The sequence below is a fragment of the Propithecus coquereli genome, unplaced genomic scaffold (assembly GCF_000956105.1).
Source record: "Propithecus coquereli isolate 6110/MARCELLA unplaced genomic scaffold, Pcoq_1.0 Scaffold193, whole genome shotgun sequence".
Taxonomy (NCBI): Eukaryota; Metazoa; Chordata; class Mammalia; order Primates; family Indriidae; genus Propithecus; species Propithecus coquereli.
This window is the reverse complement of record NW_012144190.1, coordinates 839,449-860,782: the sequence shown is the minus strand read 5'-3', so window position 1 is coordinate 860,782 and position 21,334 is coordinate 839,449. Positions and strand designations below refer to the sequence as shown.

The window sequence follows — 21,334 nt, the reverse complement described above, 5'->3', positions numbered from 1 at the left end:
CTAAGGAGGTGAATTATAAGGGAGTAGGAATAGTAACAGAGACTCCCCTTCAGGAGATTTTTTCAGTGTGGAAGCAAGAAATGATGGGAGTTTTATTATAAAATTTTAGAACATGTATAACAATATTATATAATTTCATATGTTTAGCAAAATTAAAAAGGCATGCATGGCAATGGTAAACAACAGATGCAAAGTTGAATAACCTCAGTGAGTGAGGGAAGAGAATGTATGGGGTGTTCATAGAAGGTTTAGATTGTATCTGCAATGTATATTTTAAGGGTTTTTTGTAAGTACAAGATGGTATTTATATTATTCTGTACACATTTTGTATGTAGAACTAGTTTGTAATAAAATAAATATAAATAAAAGACTCTTTCTATATATATACATATCAGTTAAGATAGGTTACGCTGCAGTAACAACCCCAAAGCTCAGTGGCTTAACACAATAAACATTTATCTTAAATGCTATTATACATGTCCAATGCAAGTCAGTACCAATGCAGGTTTATAAATAAGGCTCCCTATGTGTGTGTCAGTCAAGGTAGGTTTTGCCGCCGGAAAAACAACCTCAAAGTTCTGTGGCTCAACACAATAAACATCTATTTTACATGCCGTATATCCAAGGCAGGCCAGCACCAGGTTTATGTTCATTGCACTCCTTCAACCAATGATCCTTTACCACAGAACAGTTGGAATGGAAGGTTGTGGATGGCTCTCTGGCTCTTAATGCGTGCTGAGGGCACACACATCACTTTCACTTGTATATGATTAGTCAAAGAAAATCACATGGCCTCATCCGACTTGAAAAAAAAAGTGTAATCCTGTCATATCCGCAGAAGGAACAGGAAATTTAGGCATGATCAAAATGTTTAGGCATCTCCTATCCTGCCCTTCCAAGAAAACCATTTAAGGATGTTTCAAACTCCTCCATATCTCTTTTCTCGGTATAGAACTTCTATACCGGAGAAAGGGGGATGGTTCAGAGAAGTGTAGTGACTTATCCAAGGTCACACAGGCAGGAATGAATAGACTGGGTCACTGGGAAGAGCCCTGTCCTTGGTGCTGCCGAAAGCCCTCGTCTTTGACTTTCCTCCCAAACATCACATCAACTTTCTGGCTTTTTGCTTCCTCCCAGGACCACCTATGCTGCACTGAATATCTCTCTTTACATAGACTTTTTAAAAACTTTACATTTATAAACTTCGCATCATTACGTTACCACGAGCCACACAGAGACGGTAACCACAAAATGTTTACTGAAAACAAAACAAAGGTTCTTCAATGCTAATGAGGCTCCCTTGACCACCAGAGCCTCGGCTCTGTTTGTGTTGGTTAATAGGGACGTCCGAATTTGTCCCCGGGGTGTTACAGAACCCCACTACCCTCGCGGGGAACTGACAGGTAACCAGAAGAGGGAACAAACCCCCTCCGCCCGGGGTTCGGCCTCCCTAGGAACGCGCCGCCGCCGCCGCGCCACGCCCCCCACTGCCCTGCAGTGCGCATGCCCAGTAGCTTATGCGCAGCCCGAGCCCCGCCCCTTTTCAAAGCAACCATTGCCTTGGGGGCGGGGCTTGGGCACAAGATGGCCTCCGCGCGCCTGGAGTCCCCGAGTCCGAGCTCACCGACCCCGGAGTCGCGTTCCCGGGAGCCGCCGGACCTGGTGCGGGCTGGGGGCTTAAGGAGGGAGAAAGTCGCAGTGCAGGGGGCGGGGGCGGGGCGGGGGCGGGGAACCTATTTAGGGCTCTGGCCCTGGGGGTGGGGCTTCTCGGGCTTGAGCGAGGGGCGGGGCTTAGGGAGGACCCTATGGGGAGGGTGAGAGGGTAGGGGCGGGGCCTGGATTAGGACGGTGTTGCCTATGGGGCGAGTTTGGGTCCAGGGAGAGGGGTCCCGGGGATTTGGTTTGCATAATAAGGGGGAGGAGCCTTCAAAGACATTCTAGGGCTAGTGAACTTGGGTGGAAGGTTGGGAAGGTGACCCTGAAAAGTTGGAGGGTTATAATCGGGGTACCCTTGTGGGGTGGGGGAATGATTCTGCAAGGGTCCTAGTAATGCACCTCAAATGCCCAAGGGAGGATTTGGGGGTAGAAGTGGATGCTCCAGGTGACTTTGGAACCTCCTCCACATTCCCTCACTCAGGATTGGAGAGTAACTGCAGATATTCATTCAGTCAACAAACATTTACTTAGCTCCTACTTGGGCTCTGTAAGGAGAGGTGCCCACGACAGACAAGGGCTGTGTTCTCTTGGATTTTGTAGTTTCGTGAGGGGAGAAAGACAATAAATGGGATTTATCGTATTATGTTCTAGAAAGGAAATAAAGTAAGCCGATAGGGTGGGGGTGGGGTAGCTAAATTTAGTTGAGAGAAGTCAGCTGGGCGCTGGCTTTATTTATTCTGAGGTCAGAGAGAGAAGCAGGAGCGAGATCATGGTGGATATTACAGTGATGATTTTGGGTTTTAAGTGCAGCCGGAGCCACTGGAGGGTTTCGAGTGAGAACAATGACTTGATCTGGTTTACATTTTCAAAAGATCATTTAGGCTCTTCTAAGGAGGTGAATTATAAGGGGGTAGGAATAGTAACAGAGACTCCCCTTCAGGAGATTTTTTCAGTGTGGAAGCAAGAAATGATGGGAGTTTTAACTAGGGTGGAGGAGAGAAAAGGCTGGATTCACGATGTATTTTGGACAGGAGGGGAAATGTTGGTGGGGACGCAGCAGAATCCTGGAGAACGGAGAATAGGATCTGGAAAGTGAGGGGACCAGTAGGCTGCAAAGGAGCCAGATGTTTTAATAAATGGGGACATTTAGGGAGGTTTTGAGACAGGCTCCACAGGCTCCACTTTCTTCTCTCCCTGCCCAGGTCCTGGTGCCTGATGATGGCCGCCCCACCACACCCGCTAGTGACCTCATCGAGATTCAGGTGGTGAAGGTGACCGACACCACCCTGGTACCTGAGCCCCCGGAGCCAGGTTCTTTTCACTGTGCCTTGTGCCCAGCTGCCTTCCGGCTGGTTTCCGAGCTGCTGTTCCATGAACATGGCCACCTGGCCGGGGCCGAGGGAGGCGGACAGGCTGGGGACCCAAGCCGGTGTCATGTGTGCGGCCACAGCTGCCCGGGTCCCGCCAGCCTCCGCGCGCACTACAGCTTGCACACGGGGGAGCGGCCCTACCGCTGCCCGCGCTGCCCCCGCGCCTTCAAGGCCTTGGCCCCTCTGCTCCGGCACCAGCACCGACACGGGGTGGAGCCGGGGACCTCTCGGAGGCCTCCGGAAGCGGCAGCAGTTGGAGAACAGAGGCCGGGGGTGCCCCAGGAGAGGTCGGAGGTGGTGATGGCGGCGGCGGCTGCAGGCGCGGCAGTGGGGAAGCCTTTCGCCTGCAGGTTCTGCGCCAAGCCTTTCCGCCGCTCCTCAGACATGCGAGACCACGAGCGCGTGCACACGGGCGAGCGGCCCTACCACTGTGGCATCTGCGGCAAGGGCTTCACCCAGTCCTCGGTGCTGAGCGGCCACGCCCGCATCCACACGGGCGAGCGTCCCTTCCGCTGCAGCCTCTGCGATCGCACTTTTAACAACTCCTCCAACTTCCGCAAGCACCAGCGCACCCATTTCCACGGGCCGGGGCCTGGGTTGGGAGACTCTGGAGGCCAGCTGGGGTCATCGGTGGCTGAGGGGTCTGGGAGTGGGTGTGGGGCAGGGAACACTCTGGAAGAGGGAGGCGGGGAGACAGGGAAGGTGAAGGTGGAGGTTGATCAGTAGGCTGGGAGAGCCGGCCGTGAGGGAGTTAACATCGCCGTAGGTAGACTGCAAGGGGCTGGGGATGGCGAAAAGGAGGCAGGGGACAGAAGAGAGGAGATTGGGGGAGAGACGACGTGACAGCTAAATGGGAATAGCCATGAGCAGCTACCGTTGGAGAGCAGAGGGCGAGAACCAGGTTCCGGACTCCCACAGACCCACACAGCACCTCCGGGAGACTCAGAGAAAGGGACAGATAATGTCTTGTGGGTGCCCGGCTAAATGCAAGGGCCATGGGCTGGATTCCTCTGCCCTATTTGCCTTGTTCTTGGGTTATCCTTCTGCAAGACACAGCCTGTCCCAACAGAGTCTGGGCACTGCAGAGGGGGAGCATCTGGGTCCACCATAGTGGTCCTGGTCCGGTCCTTCTGGAGAACGCTGGGCTTTCTTGGGGGCTCCCTAGAGTGGACTAGGATGGAAACTTTTGCCTACCTCACTGGATTGCACTGCACCTGGGACGCCTACCCGCCCTCAGGCAGAAGACACCCACCAGGTCATCTGTAAAGAGACTCTGGGGTCACATCACCTCAAAGCCAGAGGGTCCCCAAGTCATAGCTGAGAGCACTTGAGCCTCAAGGATGTAAGCCTGACCATAGGGTCTTGACTCCAAGAGTGGCTACCCTCGCCCCCATGGTGGTCCCTCCATAACCCATCCAGACTCTCCTTTGGAGGCAACTGAGAACACAGCAAGCAGCTACCTAATATCCCCCTCCCAATGCTGTAGGCTCAGAGCCTGTGGTCCCGCACTTCTACAAAGTAGCCTCGGGTTTCTCTAATTGCCTCCACTCCCAGTTTGAAGCAAACAGCTTGCCGCCTAGGCCCAGGCAATCCCTAGGAAAGGCTGGCTAATGGTGACATGGCGGGGTGACATGGCCAGGGGTGAGAGGACTTGGGAGCTGGAGGTGGGAAACCTCCAGTTCTGTTTCTATTAAAGGACCTTCTGAAGGGTTTATGTCAGTCTTGTATTCTGGTGTCTGTTTGGGGGAGGTGGGGGAAGAGGGGCCACATTTTGGTCTTGCCACCAGCAGTGAATTGTATCATACCTCTCTCCAAACCTCTGTTTCCTCATCTTTAGAATGGGGGTGAATAGGCTTTGGCTATTTGGAGATGTTATGTCGTTCACTTGGGGGTGAGGGGGAGTCAGGGAGGTTTGGCAAAATGAAAGGACTCCTGTGATTGGCATGCTCGTTGAGGAGGGAGAGTCCCTGATTTGCACACGTTTCTGTTCACCCAGTATCCCCAATGAGATAACCCTTGGACAACTCAACAGGAACAGAACTCATTCTGTTTCTCCCCAAAGAAACGTCCATGTTTCCTATGCCATTGGTACCACTACCCAAGCCAGAAACTCGGGCAGGTTCTTTCCACCTTCTTTGTCCCTTATCCATGTATCTAATCCCTTACCAGTCTCCCTTATTCTATGGAATCTGAACGTATCTTTTCATCATCACTACTCTTGTACACCAAGCCAACAGTGGTCTCACATCCAGATAACTATGCAGCAGCCTGCTCCACTCTGCATACTGCAGCCACACGGGTCGTTGTCACCAACCCACAGCTCTTTGTGGCTTTAAGAAGAGTTCACAAACGTGAATGCCTACAGGAGCTGAGTGGAAATGTAAATGAGTGAGTAATGGTCAGGTTCAAGGGGAAAACACCAGTGAGGTGAAATATGGCTACTGACACTTGAGCTCAGTGTTGAGATTCAGTGAAAAGTGGTGGGGTTGGTGGCAAATTGGCGACTGAATGCCCCATTGGAAGAGGGTAATGGCTACTTAGATCTCGGGGGGGATGCAGCTTGCGTTTCTAGATCTTCTAAATTTTTCAGAAGTTCCATTAGTCCACATCATGTAAAACCTTTTGATTTCCCAGTGTTGGCATTTAAGTCAAATTTCATTTTTAAAAAATACACAGAGTAGATAAAATGTGTTGGTCGCCCTATCCAGCCCAGCAGCTGCCAGTTTCCATGCTTTATCCTATAAAATCACACAAGTGGCCGGGCGTGGTGGCTCACGTCTGTAATCCTAGCACTCTGGGAGGCCGAGGCAGGTGGATTGTTTGAGCTCAGGAGTTCGAAACCAGCCTGAGCAAGAGTGAGACCCCGTCTCTACTAAAAATAGAAAGAAATTAATTGGACAACTAAAAATATATAGAAAAAATTAGCCGGGCATGGTGGCGCATGCCTGTAGTCCCAGCTACTCGGGAGGCTGAGGCAGTAGGATCGCTTGAGCCCAGGAGTTTGAGGTTGCTGTGAGCTAGGCTGATGCCACGGCACTCACTCTAGCCCGGGGAAAAGAGTGAGACTCTGTCTCAAAAAAAAAAAAAAAAAAATCACGCAAGCGCCACAGCTTGGAATTCTAGACACTTTGGGATCCAGCTCCCTACACACACACACAACTCAACCTCCAGACATACTAATCTGAAATTCTCCAGAATAGCTGGGTTTAGTTCAACAAACTAAACTTTTCACGTGGAAATCTCTGCCCACTTCTTTACCCAGCAAGTTACTGTAGCTTTATGTCATCATTCAGGCATCATTTTCTCCCCCAGGAAGCATTTCTAGCCCCCTACCCCCATCTGATAAGGTGACTTCTCTGTGCTCACTGAGCCTCCAGTAATATTTCCATGCTCCTTGTATTGTGATGCTCCACTTCCATGTCACTTTTGAGCCCTGGAGCATTAGCACAAAGTCTGTCTCATGCTGGGTCTTCAGCATTAGAACATGGTGGCCAGCTGGACTCACCCAGGCAGCGCCCTCTGACCCAGTTTCATCTTCCAGTTCCAGTATTGAGGGACCCTGGGAATGAAGTCCAAATTCTGTGGATTTGCTGGGTGTCCTTGAAGCTCCTTTGTTCTCCAGGACCCCAGGCCCTTCTTGTGACAAATGATAAGTAAATGCATATTGCCAGGCACATACCGCACTGTTCTGAGAACCGAAATGAGAGCTCTGAATGGCCTTTTGAATCTCCCAAATCATTATCCTGGAGGGGCAGGTCCTATATGCAAACTGTATAATAAACTCCAGTCTGCATGAGGCTGCAATACAGCAGTGGCCTCTTACTTGAAGCTGAGGGGCACGTCCAGTTCTTCTGTTTCCCCAGCGCCCAGACCAAGACCTGCAGTCAGGAGGCTTTCAGGGAATGGTGGCTGAGTGAACAAATGCTGAAAGCATCACAAAGGGGAAGGGATTGAGGCACCTTACATCTGTTCCTAAGTGCAAAGACTTACCTGTCTCGTTCATGTCCATTTGCCCAACTCACAGCCTAATGCTTGGAATCGGGTCAAACCTCGGAAAATCTCTCTCGAGTAAGAGCGTGTGAGGCAAAGGTGCCAGAGAACCAAAATCCCAGGGGAAACATAAGCCCTTAACCTTGTGTTCTACCACGTTTTACCACCCCTTACTCCCCACTCTCCCTGGGATACAAGGATGGACTCCAGTGACCCTGTTGATAAGATTTATTATTCTCCGCTCCGTACAAGCCGCGTCTGCCACCCGCCCCCACCCCCACCCCCACAATCCAAAAGAGCACCAAACCACCCCCCTTGTGCCCTCCCAACTCTGCTAGTATTCCACTGTCCGGCCAGATTCCCAAGGAAGGGGGAGGGGCAGTTCGGACCCATCTCCACCAAAGCTTGTTGGGGGCAGAATGCTGCTGGAGGGGCCGATGAGGGTTACAAAGGAGGGTCGGACGGAGGATCAAGTTCAGTGTCTGATGGGATGAGGGGAGGGCGGAGAGGTCCAGGGTGGGAGTGATTCAGTCTTGAGTTTGTAGGGCATGGGCCTGGAGGAGGATAGTCCATCCGAGTCCCGAAGGATGGGACAACAGCGAGGAGGGGGAGAGACTCATCAGCAGCCCGGGAGCGGGGAGTCGAGAAGGGCATCTGATTGGAGTGGCGGATGGGAAACCCGCGCTCAGGCATCCTTCCCAGCCAAGGTGCCTGCCCCTGCTCCAGGGCCCCCGAGGCCCTCGGCCTTGTGTGCCAGGCGGTGTTTCTTGAGGCCGTAGGTGTTGGCGAAGCCCTCGCCGCAGGAGGAGCAGCGGAAGGGCCGGCCGCCCTGGTGGGCCGCCAGGTGCTTACGGAAGTAGCCCGGATCCTTGAAGGCCTTGAGGCAGGCGGGGCAGCGGAGCTCCGGCCTCGGCGGCTCATGGGCGCGCTGGTGTCGCAGCACGGAGCTCAGATAGAAGAAGCCCTTGCCGCAGTGCTCGCAGCGGTAGGCGCGCTCACCCAGGTGCAGCCGCTGGTGCTCCAGCAGGTTGGAGCGGTAGCGGAAGGTCTTGCCGCAGGCACCGCAGCGCTGAGGCCGGGCCACGGCGTGCAGCCGCCGGTGCTCCGCCAGGCTGGACGACTGCGCAAAGCGCTTGGCGCACACGCCACACTTGAAGGCCCGCTCGCCGGTGTGCACCACGCGGTGCTGCCGCAGGTACCAGGAGCGCAGGAAGCCGCGACCGCACACGCCGCACCGGTAGGGCCGCTGTTCCGTGTGGCAGCGCTGGTGGCGCATCAGCAGGGCTGCCTCCCAGAAGCGCTTCCCGCACACGGGGCAGCGGAAGCCCCGCTTCTGCCGGTGGCTGCGGCGGTGCAGGAGCAGGTCGTAGGCGCCGGCAAAGCTCTGGCCGCAGAGGCCGCAGCCCAGGGTCCGTCGCACCAGGTGCACGTACTTGTGAGTCACAAGGCCCAGGAAGTGCTTGAAGCTCTGGCCGCATGTAGCACAGCTGAAACGCTCGGGGCCTGAACTGGCAGCCCCGCCGGCACCTGCCACCGCCGCCCCGCCTGCATCTTCGCCCCCAGACACCCCTGCCAGAGCCGCCACGGCCGCCCCCACCTCTCCGGCCAACCCGTTGTCCAGCACGCTGGCCGCGTCGGTGCCACTGGAGCCATCCGGGGCCTGGGGGCCGCCGGGCGTGGGAGGCAGCAGGCGCTCAGGGGCAGCCTGGTGGACCAGCTTGTGCCACATGAGGTTCTCGATGAAGCCGAAGGTCTTGCCACAGGCGTCGCAGCCGTATGGCTTCTCGGACATGTGGGCCTCCTTGTGGCTCATGACGTGAAAGAGATCTGGGAAGTGCTCGCCACAGTCCGAGCAGGCGTAGCTCAGCCCATCGGTGGGCCCTGAGGACCCGGCTGAGGCCCCAGGCCCACAGGCCCCCGGCGTGCCCTGGGTGGCCGGGAGCCCGGCAGCCCCGGCCAGGGCGCAGGGCAGCTGGAGCCGGTGCACCTGGCGGTGGCGGGTGAGGCTCTGCGGGTAGCCGAAGACCTTGCCGCAGAGCTCGCACTTGTAGGGCCGCTCACGCGTGTGCACCACGTGGTGCTTGCTCAAGTGGAAGGACTCACGGAAGCGCTTCCCGCACACGGGGCACTGGTGGGGCTTCTCGCCAGTGTGGATGCGCTCGTGGCGCTTCAGGGTCTCACGGCGCCCGAAGCCGCGCCCACAGATGCCGCAGCAGAACGTCTTTCCAGGGACACTGGCGCCAGAGCCTCCCGCCCCGCTGGTCCCGGCCCCGCCGAGCAGCAGCGGGTGCGCCCCCAGGAGCGGGACGGGCACCGCACCGTACACTACGGCCGCTGCGGCGGCAGCAGCCTTCTCGCTATCTGTGGCAGAAGGGTCAGGGGGAAGGAGATAAGGGCCCGGGGGAAAGGTGGGCGGGGGCTGCGGGACTGAGGCCGCCCCGTCCTTGGGTGCGTCAGCGGGGGCGGCGGCAGCGGTCGGGGCATGGGCAGCCTTGTGCCGGAGCAGGCTCTGCGGCGCCGAGTAGGACTTGCCGCATAGGTCGCAAGGGTACACTGGCCGAGGGCCCCCGGTTCCCGCCCCGGCATGTGCCGCCTGGTGCTTGAGGAGGTAGGAGGCGTCGCGGAAGGCCTTCCCGCAGATGCCGCAGGGCAGGCGCAGGAGGTCTGCGGAGTGCGTCTTCACGTGCCGCTTGAGGCTCTCCCTGCGGTTGAAGCTCTTGCTGCACACAGAGCAGGAAAAGGGCTTCTCGCCCGTGTGGATGATCTGGTGCTGGTGGAGGTGGCTGGGCTTCTTGAAAACCTTCCAGCAGAGTGGGCAGGCGAACGGGCCCTCGCCGCCCCCGGACGCCGGAGGGGGCACCCCGACACCAGCAGGGGCAGCGGGGACGGCGTTCGCGTCCGCGGAGGGGGCAGGCGCCGTGGGCGCGGCTGGAGGGCCGGAGGAAACAGTGGTGGGGGCGGCAGCCGCAGCGGTGGCCGTGGGCGCAGGGAGGCCCAGCGGCGGAAGTGGAGGACCGGGCTGGGGTGGGCCCCCGGCAGCTGGTGGCACATCCTTGTGGCAGCGGCGGTGGCGGATGAGGCTGGACACGTGGTTGTAGGTGCGGCCGCAGACGCCGCATTCGTAGGGCCTCTCTCCCGAGTGCACGAGCATGTGCTGAACCAGGTGCGAGGACTGCTTGAAGGATTTCTGGCACACGCCGCAGGGGAAGCGCCTCTCCATCAGGTACTTCAGCCTGCGGAAGTAGCCCTTGTCGTCCTTGCTTGGGTCGCAGGCAGCCCCTGCGGCGGGTCCCGGTGGGGTCTGCGAGGGGGCGGGAAGCTGCCCGGGGGCCCCTGTGGGTGCGCCCAGCCCTGGTGTCACCCCCGGCCCAGATGCGGGCCCTCCTCGTTTCAGGTTCCCAAACAGGTGCTGGTGTCCCGAGAGGTCAACGATGCCCCACTGCGGGGCAGGGAAGGCAGCATCAAAGAGGGGGGGCGGGGGCGGCCCGAAGGCGGGCGGCAGGGGCGGATCAGGCTTCTTGGCTTGGGAAGAGGAGGAGGACGACGACGACGAGGAAGAGGAAGAGGAGGAAGATGACGAAGACGAGGAAGGTGCCTCTGCCTTGGGCTTGAAGGTCGACTGGGGTGGGTAGTCATACTGGGGCGGAGGGGGCTGGGGTGGGGGCTGGGGCGGGGGGCCAGGGGCGCAGGGCAGGGCCGCCACGGCCTTGGCGTGTTCCCCGTACAGTTCCACGGGCTCGAAGCGCTGGTGGTTGAGGAACTCCAGGAAGTCAAAGGGGTAGCTCTGGAAGTGGACCCCGTCCTCGCCCCCTAGGCCACTGTTTGCGCCACCCCCGGCGCCACCGCCTGCTGGGTTTGCCTCCATCTCCGACGGGTGGGCAGACAGGAGACCCTGTGAAGAAGAGGACAGGGCTAAGGACGTGGGCCAGCAGGCAAGGGGAGCTGTGTGCCAAGACTCGGGTCCATCCTCTTGCTGGATCGCCCCCTGCCCATCTGCCAGGGCCGGGCTTCCAGTCCGTTTCCGCTTCGCTCCTCCTCACCGTCTCCTTCCCTCTCCGTGTCCCCAACCCCACGGCTCCCCCCCACCCCCATCTGCCTCATCTCTCCAACTCCTTCCACCGCTCACTCCCCATCTTTTCTGGGGTCCTGACACAGCTTCTCTGTCCACCCCCAGACCCCCTCCTCCATGCCACCTGCAGGCCATCTACTTTCTCTGCTTCTTGGACTCCCAAACTCCCCCCTGGCTGCCTCTGGTCTCAGTTCTCTGTTCAAACCCAGGCCTTTTGTGTCTCCCTGTCTCCCTGAACTCTCGCCCCACCCCCCCCACACACACACATACACAAACCAGCCCTCCGTTCTCATCCCCTCAGGTTTTATCCCTATAAAATGAGGATAATAATAATTTCCATCAGAGAGATTAAGAAAGTGGACTCTGGAGCCAGAATGCCAGGTTCAAATCTAAGCCCTGCCACTTTCTAGCTGTGTGACCGTGGGCAAGTTAGTGAACCTCTCTGTGCTTTCCTTGCTTCATCGACAAATGGGGATGACAAAACACATGCCTACTTCAGAAGGTTGTTGTGAGGATTCAAAAAGTTATTACGCATAAGGCTCCGAAGGTGGATTGTCCCTGACGCTCTGTTAAGCGCTCACTAAATAGAAGGTATTATATTGTTATTACTATCACTACTGCTAGTAGAAATAGGGAAGTCAGGACAAGCCAAGAGAACTGGAAAAACGTCAGTGGGGGTGGGGGATGGTGAGTGCACGCTTTCAATACAAGGTGGAAAGGAGAATCTGCTTGCCTGGGAGAAATAAATTACAGCAAGGGGGCTGGCACTTAGTCAGAAGGCAGCCTGATAAAACAGAAGACACAGAGACCCTGGGCTTTGAAATACTTGGGTTCAAATCCCATCTCAGCTAAGATCCAAACTGTCTCCATATTTAAAATGGGGTGATCACCCCTACGCTGTAGGAAGTATCGAGGGGATTGAAATGTAAAGTAATGAGACGCATGCATCAGCAGAGCGTATTCGATCCCCCGAGCTGTCTGTACCATCCACGACATCACACACCTGGGCTGAACCCAGCAGCAGAAACCCAGGGAACTTGCGTTCCTGTCCTTGCCTCTGGGGGGCTTCTCCTGACCCCTCCACACCAGGAGTCACTCTCTGGCACCCTCTTTAGAGTACTTTTCATACTAGATTGTAGCTCTATGTCTGTACCCCTCCTTCCCCTACCAGAACCTCAGCTCCTGTAATTGATCCCAAGTTCTTAGACCCACTCAGCAGCCTCGGGAAATGCCTCCATGCAGTCGGTGCAGAGCCAATGGGAGAAGGGCCCGTGGGGTCTGGCCTGCTTCTCATCCATCATCCCTCCTCACTGGGGACCTGCCTGGCTCTGTGCCCAGCCCACTGTGGGGGTCCGGGGGCCTGTCGAGGCCCAGGCCCTTCATCCTCTATCCGACCAGCTTGTGCTCTCTCACAGGTGAGCACTGAGTGTCTCCTCTGCCCCCACCCCCATCCCCATCCCGGAGTTAGATATTTTTAGTCTCCAGCCCTGGGTGTCCTTGTCCTTGGACAGGACTCAACATCCCATGCCCTTCACACCCCCTCCATTTAATCTGACCTCCGGAGAGAGCAGAGGCATGGCCGGGGTGGGAACTGAAAGACTACGGGTAGAACCTAAGTTGGGGAGACAACTCTGGAGGGGATCGAGTGGCTGGGGCAGAAAGCACATGGGATACGGATGCAGGGAGTAGAGGAGTGATTTGTGTGCGATGGGGGAGGGAGTAAAGATGTTTTGGGGAAGAAGCCACTGCCCTGCCTTACCTGTTAGAGCACATACTAATAACAGTTATCATTCACTGGGCATGTCCTACAAGCTGGCCACCGTTCTAAGTATGTTGGACGTATTAACTCACCGAATACCTACAACTGCATGAAACAGAGACAGTTGTCACCTCCACTGGACAAATAAGAACACTGAGGCACAGAGAGGCCAAGTGACTTGCCCAGGTTCATCTGGATCGGTGGAATTGAACCCCATTCCCCCTTCCCCCCACAGAGTGCTTTACCAGGGCTGTTCCCTGAGGGAAGGAAGGCGGGGTGGAACTGTGAGTAGGAGCCTTACTTCAGGGTGCTCTCTGGGTTATGAGGGGTGTTTATACAAGTGGCCTGGTGTGTCTGTGGGTGGGGGGGTGTTACTGTCTCCTTGGCCTGGAACTTTCTTCACCAATTTCAATAAGCCTCCCTCCCCAGCCTCTTTCAGGTTGCTACTCAGCACTCCCCGACCCCAGCACTCTCTAGTTCCTCATGCATCTGCATTTTTTTTCAGCACAGTTCCTGCCACCGACTTACTATGTATTCCTCTGCTGTGTGTTTATTGTCTGGCCCCTCATTAAGAAAGCAAGCACTTGGCCCGTCTTGTTTGGCAATGTGCTCTCAGCACTTAGCACAGCACCTGGCTGGACAAATATTTGCTGATATGTAAAAATGAGACACCACCTTTCTAAATCACCAATGGATCCACGAAGAAATTATAAATTTGAAAATACTTTGTGATGAATGAAAATGAAAACACAACACAGCTGAGGAGATGCAGCCAACGCAGTGCTCAGAGGGAAATGTATAGCTGTGAATGCCTTTATTAATAAATATTTGTGAGATGAGTGAAGGGATGAGACTGAGATGGCCAGACCCCCAGAGGAAGGGAGGGAGGGGGACATATAGCAGAGATGGAACTAACATGCAGAGGGTGTCCCTAGAAAGAGGAATTCTGGGGTCAGGGTGTACAGATGCTGAAGGGGGTACAGTAATGGGGGACAGAACTGATCAGGCTCATGACAATTTCCACTGGGAAATCTGAGACATTTCCTCTCAGGGTATTCAATCCTTAAACTGGTGTCTTTTTACAGAGAGTTTTCACAGGAGGGTTTTATGTAGAGAGAAACATGATGGGAAGAGATTCCTCCACCAAAGGGCAGAAGTCCCACAGCAACCATCTTAACAACGCTTGTTTATTGCTCAACCACTTTGGCATTTACCATTGTCTGGATGCCTCACAATGGTCCTGTACCATGACTGGTACCATTTTATGAGTGGGGAAACTGAGCAACAGAAGGGAGAAGTTATTCCTCCACGGTCATATAGCCAGTAAAGGGGAAAGCAGGTATTTGCCTCCAGGTCTTTCAGATGGCAGGACCTGTGGGCTATTCTGCTGCAACAAAGCTGCCTGTGATGAAATTCTAGTCTGTTAATAACAATAACAGTAACATAAAATAATATACAACATTGAGTGATATCTATAAGCCAAGTACTTTTAAATCTTTTACATGTGTTGACTCAAGGAATCCTCCCAACAACCCTACAAGATGGTTACAGTTATTGACTCTGAAATACAAAGGAAGAAACTGAGGGCCAGGCAGGTCAATTAATCTTCCAAAGTCACACTGCCAACAAATGTCAGGAGTTGACGACAGACTGTAGGGCTGCAGAGTCCATGCTCTTACCCACTACCCCATGCTGTCTTTCCAGATTTCACCCTGCAAAATGAAGGAAGATGCCCCGTTCCACCTTATACAGAAATATGCATTGCTCCACCCACCTCCCTGCTACCTAATACCAAGTCTCTTGGCTTGACCTAGTATCAGGAGAAGCCACTGACACCTGCTGAACTCTAACAAGCATTGTGCTAGGTGTCTTATGTGGCTTGTCCCATTCAAACTTCACAATGAACTCATAAAATAAGTATTACTGTTATTCCCATTTTACTGACAGGAGGACTAAGGCCAAACCATGTCCTTCCTCTGCTCAAAACCCTGAAGTGACCCCATCTCAAAGTAAAAGCCAAAGTCCTTACAATGACCTATACAGTCCAGTCTCCTGGCTGCTCCCCCAATGTGCCAGCTCCATTCCTGCCCCAGGGCCTTTGCACTGGCTGTTGCTTCTGCCCGAAGTGCTCTGACTCACAGGTATCCACCTTGCTCACTCTTTCACCTCCTTCCCATCTTTGCTCAACTGTCTTCTGAGTGAGGCTCTCAGTGACCACTGTTACCAGTCGCCCAGGCCCACGCTCCTGACCTCCCTCATCCTACTTCATTTCTCTCTTCACCGCTCATCATCATCAACTGTGATGCCACATCTTCTACTTCTTTGCCTTGTTTTCTGTTGGTCTCTCTATCCAGAGGGTCAGCTCCATGAAGGCAATGATTGTTACCTCCTTTGTTCACTCTCTATCCCTGGGACCCACCATGATTATCTATTTTGTTCTCTATTGTATCCCCAGTGTGAAGTAGCTGCTCATTAAACAGTAGTTGAACAAGTGTTTATGAAGGAACATATGAATGAATGTGGTAGAGGATGAAGAACATTCTAGGCTTGGTAGAGCTGATAAAGGCCAGATAATTTATCCCAATGTCCTCACCTCCAAGGCCCTTTGAGACCAAAACTTCCCCCCTCTTGTTCTTCCCTTCAGTTCTTCCACTCCATCCTCACTGGCCTCTCTTGCTGCTCCTCCACTCACCACAATCATGGCCACCTCAGGGCCTTTGCGCATGCTGTTTCCTCTGTCTAGTCACCCAGATGTTTGTGTGGCTAAGTTATCTCTTGTAATTGAGGTTTCACATCGAAGTAACTCATCAGCCTCTCAGAGAACCCCACAGAACAGCATTTATCTTATTTATTTACTCGTTTCTGATCTGCCTCCTCAACTAAACAGTAAAATCCCAGAAGAAGAAAGAACTGTGTGCATCTTTCTCTCCTTCATGGCTGTATGCCCTGCAGCTAGAACAGTGAATATTCATTCAGTGAAGAATGAATGCCTAAGAAAAAAGAGGTCACACCCTAGTGAAGCTAAGCGTGTTCAATAAGGAGTCCGGGGTGATGGCACGACAGCTGGGTGAAAAGCGGCAGGTCAGGACAAGAGTTGATAATGCCAAGGGAGGAGGAACATTCTGAGAGGGAAAGCCTCAGAGCCTCACGCGCGGCACTGTTCCGTGGCAGAAGTAATGGAGACAGGAGCTGACCAGGGTGAGGATGGAGTGGGAGGTGGGGCAGGAGTATTTCATGGGAGCCTGGAGCTAAGCAGGCAGGTATTTCTACCTGAAGGGGCAGAGCGTGTGTTTGTGTGTGCGTGTGTGCGTGTGTGTGTGTGTGTGTGTGTGTGTGTGTGTGTGTGTGTGAATGAACTCTAGAGGGAGCTGTTCCATGGGGGCGAGTGGCTCTGAAAAGGGTATTCTTAAGAAGAATCATTGGGGGGTTTGCAGGAGGAAAAACGGCATTCCTGGTGCTGACCAGAATAGAAGTATTTTTACACCAACGAAGGGGGCATTCAGGGGAGGTGTGGTTAGGAGCTTGGGGGAGGTGCTGTGTATGGACAGAGAATGGGTGGCAGCTCTGCTGCAGAGCATTAATGCAACACTCTGGAGGTAATCTTACAGGGGATGCTAATAGTTCACGAGCAGCTGCCCTACACGGGGAGGGGGACAATGCTGATGGCGTTTGGGGGGCTGTCCTGGAGAAAGCAATGAGGGGTGTTATGTGGAAGGGATCCTAAGAGAAAGCACTAGTTGGGGGCCCTGGGAGCAGTTTAGGCGATCGCCACGAATGAAAGCGCTTTGGCAGGCGTCCTATCTGGGGGTGTTCATGGAGGAGATATCTGGAATGGTCTTATCGGGGAGCAGTGATTGGGGGTCCCCTGGCAAGGGCCTGGCGGGAGAAGCACTGACATTCTGTGGGTGGGGGGACGTTCTGGGAACCAGAGCTGGCCAGGCCGGGGCCCCCCGCCCCCGCTGCTCCCGGGCCCCCGGGCCAGGCTCCCCGTCACTCACCGGCGCCGGGGTCTCCGCCGGGAGGAGGCCGAGAAGGCGGAGAAGGCGCCGCCGCTCCGGGGAGACCCGAGGGCCCGACCGGAAGTGCCGCCCCCTCCCCCCTCCCCGGCAGCCCCGCGCCGCCCGCCTGCCAGCCCGCCCGGAAGCGGAAGTTGCGTCTGTTCCCCAGGCGCCGGCGTGGAGGATCGGAAAGAGGAGGCGGTGGCGGCGCCCGAGAGGGGAAGTGCGCCTGCGCATTCGCTCGGGACGCGGGCAGGGGAAGCCCAAGGCCACTTCCGGCGAGCGAGCTGAGCCAAGTACGCCTGCGTCCTGTGTGCCCGCCTCTTCTTAGGGCACGCCCACTCGCTCCGGACATCCGGTTAAGCCACACCTCTGGCTCAGGCTCTCACGTAAGCCCCGCCCCCTTATTCTGTATCACGCTTATTTCAGAGCTTACTTATTGTAAGCTCCGCCTGTCGCCTCAAAATGCGTCCTCTGCTCCCCACCGTCACGCAGTTTCTCCTGTTTTTCTCCCTCTCCTAGGGAGGGAGGCCCTCAGCCGTGCCTCTTTCTTCCAAGCCCCGCCTCTCAAAGTTACTTAGGCTGAGCCACGCCCCTTGCACTTAAGCCCCGCCCTTCCACCCACATTTAAGCTGCACCTCATAACATTTATGGGATAGTTCTGCCTCGTACCTCTAAAGCATTCCCTTAAATCAGTGCTTCTGATTTCTGAAGTACAGTTCAGAGGCCAGCGGCATCAATATCCTATCTGGCTCCGTGGCCCAGACGTACTGAACAGAAACCATGCTGGTGGGGCCTAGGGATCCACGTTTGAAATACCCTTCAGTCGATTCTGATGCATGCTGATTTCGAGAATCACAGCTTTACCACACTTTACATTGCCCTCTCGTATAATCTCTATAAACCTCGCTGCCAACTCAGTCCCACGCCAAGCATCTAAGCCCAGTCCTATTTGGTCCCTCCTGCTAGGCTTCCACTCTCTCAGGGACTTCCTTTAGTGCCTCCTCTCTTAAATACTGCCTTCTCTTCCCATGGCCTGAGTACCAGTATGCCCACACCTCAGCACCTTCTCCTAACAGTTAAGTCCCATCTATATAGCCGGGTCTAAGTTTCCCCGCCCCTCTAAGCCCCGCCCCTCAGATAAACTCTATCCATGCCCTATAAATTGCTCTCTCACTTTCTGCGGGCCAACCCCTTAACCTCTTTAAGCCCCACCCCAATTCTGAGCCTTCTAAGACTCGCCCTAGTTCTGGCCTAACCAGCCCAATAAGCCTTGCCTCTCCCTCTCAGCCCCGCCCTCTCCCTAAGCCACACCCCTATCTCTCTAAGACTTACCGAAATTGTTAGTCCTGCTCACATCTTCAACTCAGTTTCTCCTTCCAGTGGGTCCTCAGATCATAGAGATGGGGCGAAAATGTTGGCCGCACAATTTCTGGGAATTTGGCTGGGACGGAGAGGAGGGGGCGGGACCTAGAGTCACCTTTGCATAGAAGATTCAACGTTGCATAGAAGATTGGATATTTACTGGGAGTACAGTTGGCCCTTGAACAATATGGGTTTGAATCGCACAATTCCACTTACAGGCGGATTTTTTTCAACCAAAGACGAATACAGAAAACAGTGTTTGCGGGATGCGAACCCCGTGAATACCCCGGGCGGACTTTTCACAAAAGCGGGTTCCGCAGGGCCGCCTGCTGTACTTGAGTATGCGTGGATCTTGGTACATGCGAGGGTCGTTGAACCCATCCCCCGCGTATACCGAGGGACAAGGGATGACTGTACTCTGGGGTCCTATGGAGACGGGGGAGGGGAAAAGGCTTCCTTCAAATCATTTTTGGCGCCACGCTAATGAGGCACACGTCATGGGGTCCTCTCAAATTCCGAGGAAGAACATTTGAAGGGAGAAGAGGAAAGTCATCCCGCTACGGTCACTGAACACACACAGGAAGCCAGTAGGCAGAGATTTATTTCCAGAGCCCCTGCCTCCAAGGGCCTGTCAGTCCGGAAGAAGCGGGCAGAAGGCAGCAGGACCCAGAAGTTTAGGTCTCCGCCCTTCACCCCCTCCCACAACGGGAAGACCTTCAGAAACAAAGGTGCCCCGGCCCCCTTCCCCAGGCCCAGCACCAGCCCAACTGCCAACTCTAAACCTGGCCCTGGCCCAGGGAGCAGTGGCCGGCGGTGTGGGTCAGGCTGACTCCTTCCCCTCCGGCTCCTCTTCCTCGGCCCCTGCTGTGGCTGGGATGCCCTCGTCATCCCACGGCGGTTCAGGCCCTGGGTCCGGGGGACACAAGGGTACCCCCATGGCCTCCGGGTGCTTGCGTTTGGCATGGCGCCGGAGCGTGTTGGCCTCTGTAAAGCGCAGCCGGCAGATGGGGCACTGGTAGGGACGCTCCCCGGAGTGGATGCGGTGGTGGTGGGCCAGCTCACCGGCCTCGCGGAAGCGGCGGGGGCAGAGTGGGCAGCGGAAGGGCCGCAGGCCGGCATGGATGTTGCAGTGCCGCCGCAGGTGGCTGGACCGCTTGAAGGTCTTGCCGCAATCCTTGCACTGGTGCGGCTTCAGCTCTGAGTGCGAGATGCTGTGGCGCTCTAGGTCGGAGAGGTAGGGGAAGGCCCGCAGGCACACAGGGCAGAAGTGCGGGGCCTTCTTGGGGCCAGAGCCCTCAGGCCCACCTGCCGCTGACCCTTCAGAGACTGTATAGGGCACACCCTGATCATCGATCAACAGGAGGTCGCTGCCACCACTGCTGCCCACTGGGGCTGTCACTCCCTGCGCCAGCGGGGGCTCCTGCCCTGACTTGGGGGGGCGGCCCCGCTTGCGAGGGAGGGAGGCTTTGAGCGTCCGATTCGAGGAGGTGGCCCCCCCGGGACGTCGGCCTCGACGGCCCCGGGGAACAGGAGGAGGTAAGGCCAGAGGTTTCTCTTCCTCCCTGGGCAAAGGCGAAGGCAACGGGTCTGGGCTGGGGGTGTCCATTGAGCAGTGGGGGGGCTTGGGTCTGGGCACTGGAGCCGGCTAAGAGGAGAGAGGGGCAGAGTCAGTGCTGGGAGGGTCTGGAGCACCCCTGTGTCCCCCAACACCTCGCCCGTCCCCTCTCTCCAAGTCTTTAGACCTGGGGAATGCTTGACATTCACCTGGACACATAATTATAGCCATGTTGGTGGGTAAAATAGTGAGATGATTGTGTACCAGTTGGTAAACAGCCACTGCCCTGAGCTCCACAAGTGCCCCCCATGCCTCACTAACCCTTCCCCTGGACCTAGAAGTTCAAGGTCAACATGAGCTGAAATGAAGAAAAACCTTCTAGGGAGGACAGAGTCCAGCTGAGGGTGCAGGCCACTAATGTGATGGTGGAAACAGAGCCCATCAAACCCCAGAGCCATAGAGGCCTCCGAAAGGCTCTTGTCCCTCCCTTCTGATTGACAGAAGTGGGCAAGAAGTTCAGGACTGGAAAAGGGACCAATCCCAGGTGATATTTGACCCTGATTCCTGGGTGAGGAAATATATACGAGTTGTTAAGAGCCTGAGTTCAGATCCTGAGTCTGCCACTTAGTGTCTGTGTGGCCTTGGGCAAGGGGTTCATCTCTCTGAGCCTCAGTTAAGTGTTTTGCAAAATGGGACTTAGTTCTACCTACTCACCCAAGCATGCCATGAGGATAATACACACGAAGTGTTCATACACAGAATCTTTTAGGAGATATGAGTAGCTAAGCCTTACACCAACCCTCTGAATAAGGGTACATCTTCCCATTTTGTAAAATGGGAAAACTGAGGCACAGGAAAGCCAAGTCAGTTGCCCAAGTTCCCTCTGCCCGTAAGTGGAAGAACCAAGACTTGAACCAGGTCTTGATGATTCCAGTGGCCCAGGAAATGAGAAGAAATGGACACAAGAGACACGGGGAAATCTGGTCTTTGAGTCCTGGGTTTGAATCCAGCTCTGCCTATAATTAGCAAGTCACCCTAGAAGAGATTTGCCTCTCTGAGACAGTTCCTCTCTCTGTACAATGGATATACCAGGGTTGTCAGGAGAATCAAATGAGATAAGGGGCTTTAAAATGCCCCTAGCACACTGCCCGGTGCATAGTAAGCACTCAATAAACTACCACCACCACCACCACCATCATCATCTTTCCAGTGCCCACTCCAAAACTGGGATCTTGGGAATGGGGTGTAAAAGCGGAGGGTAGGCACAGGTGCAGCTAGGAGCAGGTGCTGCAGGTGCTCCCTGCAACCCCCTTTTAACAGTCACAGACGCAGAGGTCCAGAGAAGGGCAACCACCCTTCCACGATCATATGGTTCACTCCCGTGGGGTAACCTAGACTAGAAGCCGGGTCTCCGGAATGGAGGGAAGGGGGAGCTTGGACCCTCGACCCTTCCCTCCCCTCTCCCCCGAGCAGGCGCGCCCGTCGGCCCCTAAGCGGCTCAGCCCGCGCGCGGGGCGGGCCCTGCGGGGGCGGCGGCCAATGAGCGGCGTGGGGACCGCGGGTGAGGGCTGC

The 21,334-nt window shown here is 55.4% G+C and overlaps 3 protein-coding genes across 3 annotated transcripts; 1 reads left to right on the top strand and 2 right to left on the bottom strand.

Annotated features, from left to right (window-relative positions):
• Positions 1-1,553: 1,553 nt before the first annotated feature.
• Positions 1,554-4,658, top strand: ZNF784 (zinc finger protein 784). The gene is made up of 2 exons (XM_012643068.1): positions 1,554-1,662; positions 2,859-4,658. Exons 1-2 carry the CDS (start codon positions 1,585-1,587, stop codon positions 3,750-3,752), a joined length of 972 nt encoding a protein of 323 aa, XP_012498522.1. The 5' UTR covers positions 1,554-1,584; the 3' UTR covers positions 3,753-4,658.
• A 1,940-nt stretch (positions 4,659-6,598) lies between these two features.
• On the bottom strand, positions 6,599-16,888 carry ZNF865 (zinc finger protein 865). The gene is made up of 2 exons (XM_012643066.1): positions 16,843-16,888; positions 6,599-10,908 (listed from the first exon to the last, which is right to left on the bottom strand). The coding sequence occupies exon 2, from the start codon at positions 10,879-10,881 to the stop codon at positions 7,702-7,704; it is 3,180 nt and encodes a 1,059-aa protein (XP_012498520.1). The 5' UTR covers positions 10,882-10,908; positions 16,843-16,888; the 3' UTR covers positions 6,599-7,701.
• Positions 16,889-18,790: 1,902 nt separating this feature from the next.
• On the bottom strand, positions 18,791-19,915 carry ZNF524 (zinc finger protein 524). The gene has a single exon (XM_012643072.1). The coding sequence runs from the start codon at positions 19,811-19,813 to the stop codon at positions 19,028-19,030; it is 786 nt and encodes a 261-aa protein (XP_012498526.1). The 5' UTR covers positions 19,814-19,915; the 3' UTR covers positions 18,791-19,027.
• Positions 19,916-21,334: the final 1,419 nt, after the last annotated feature.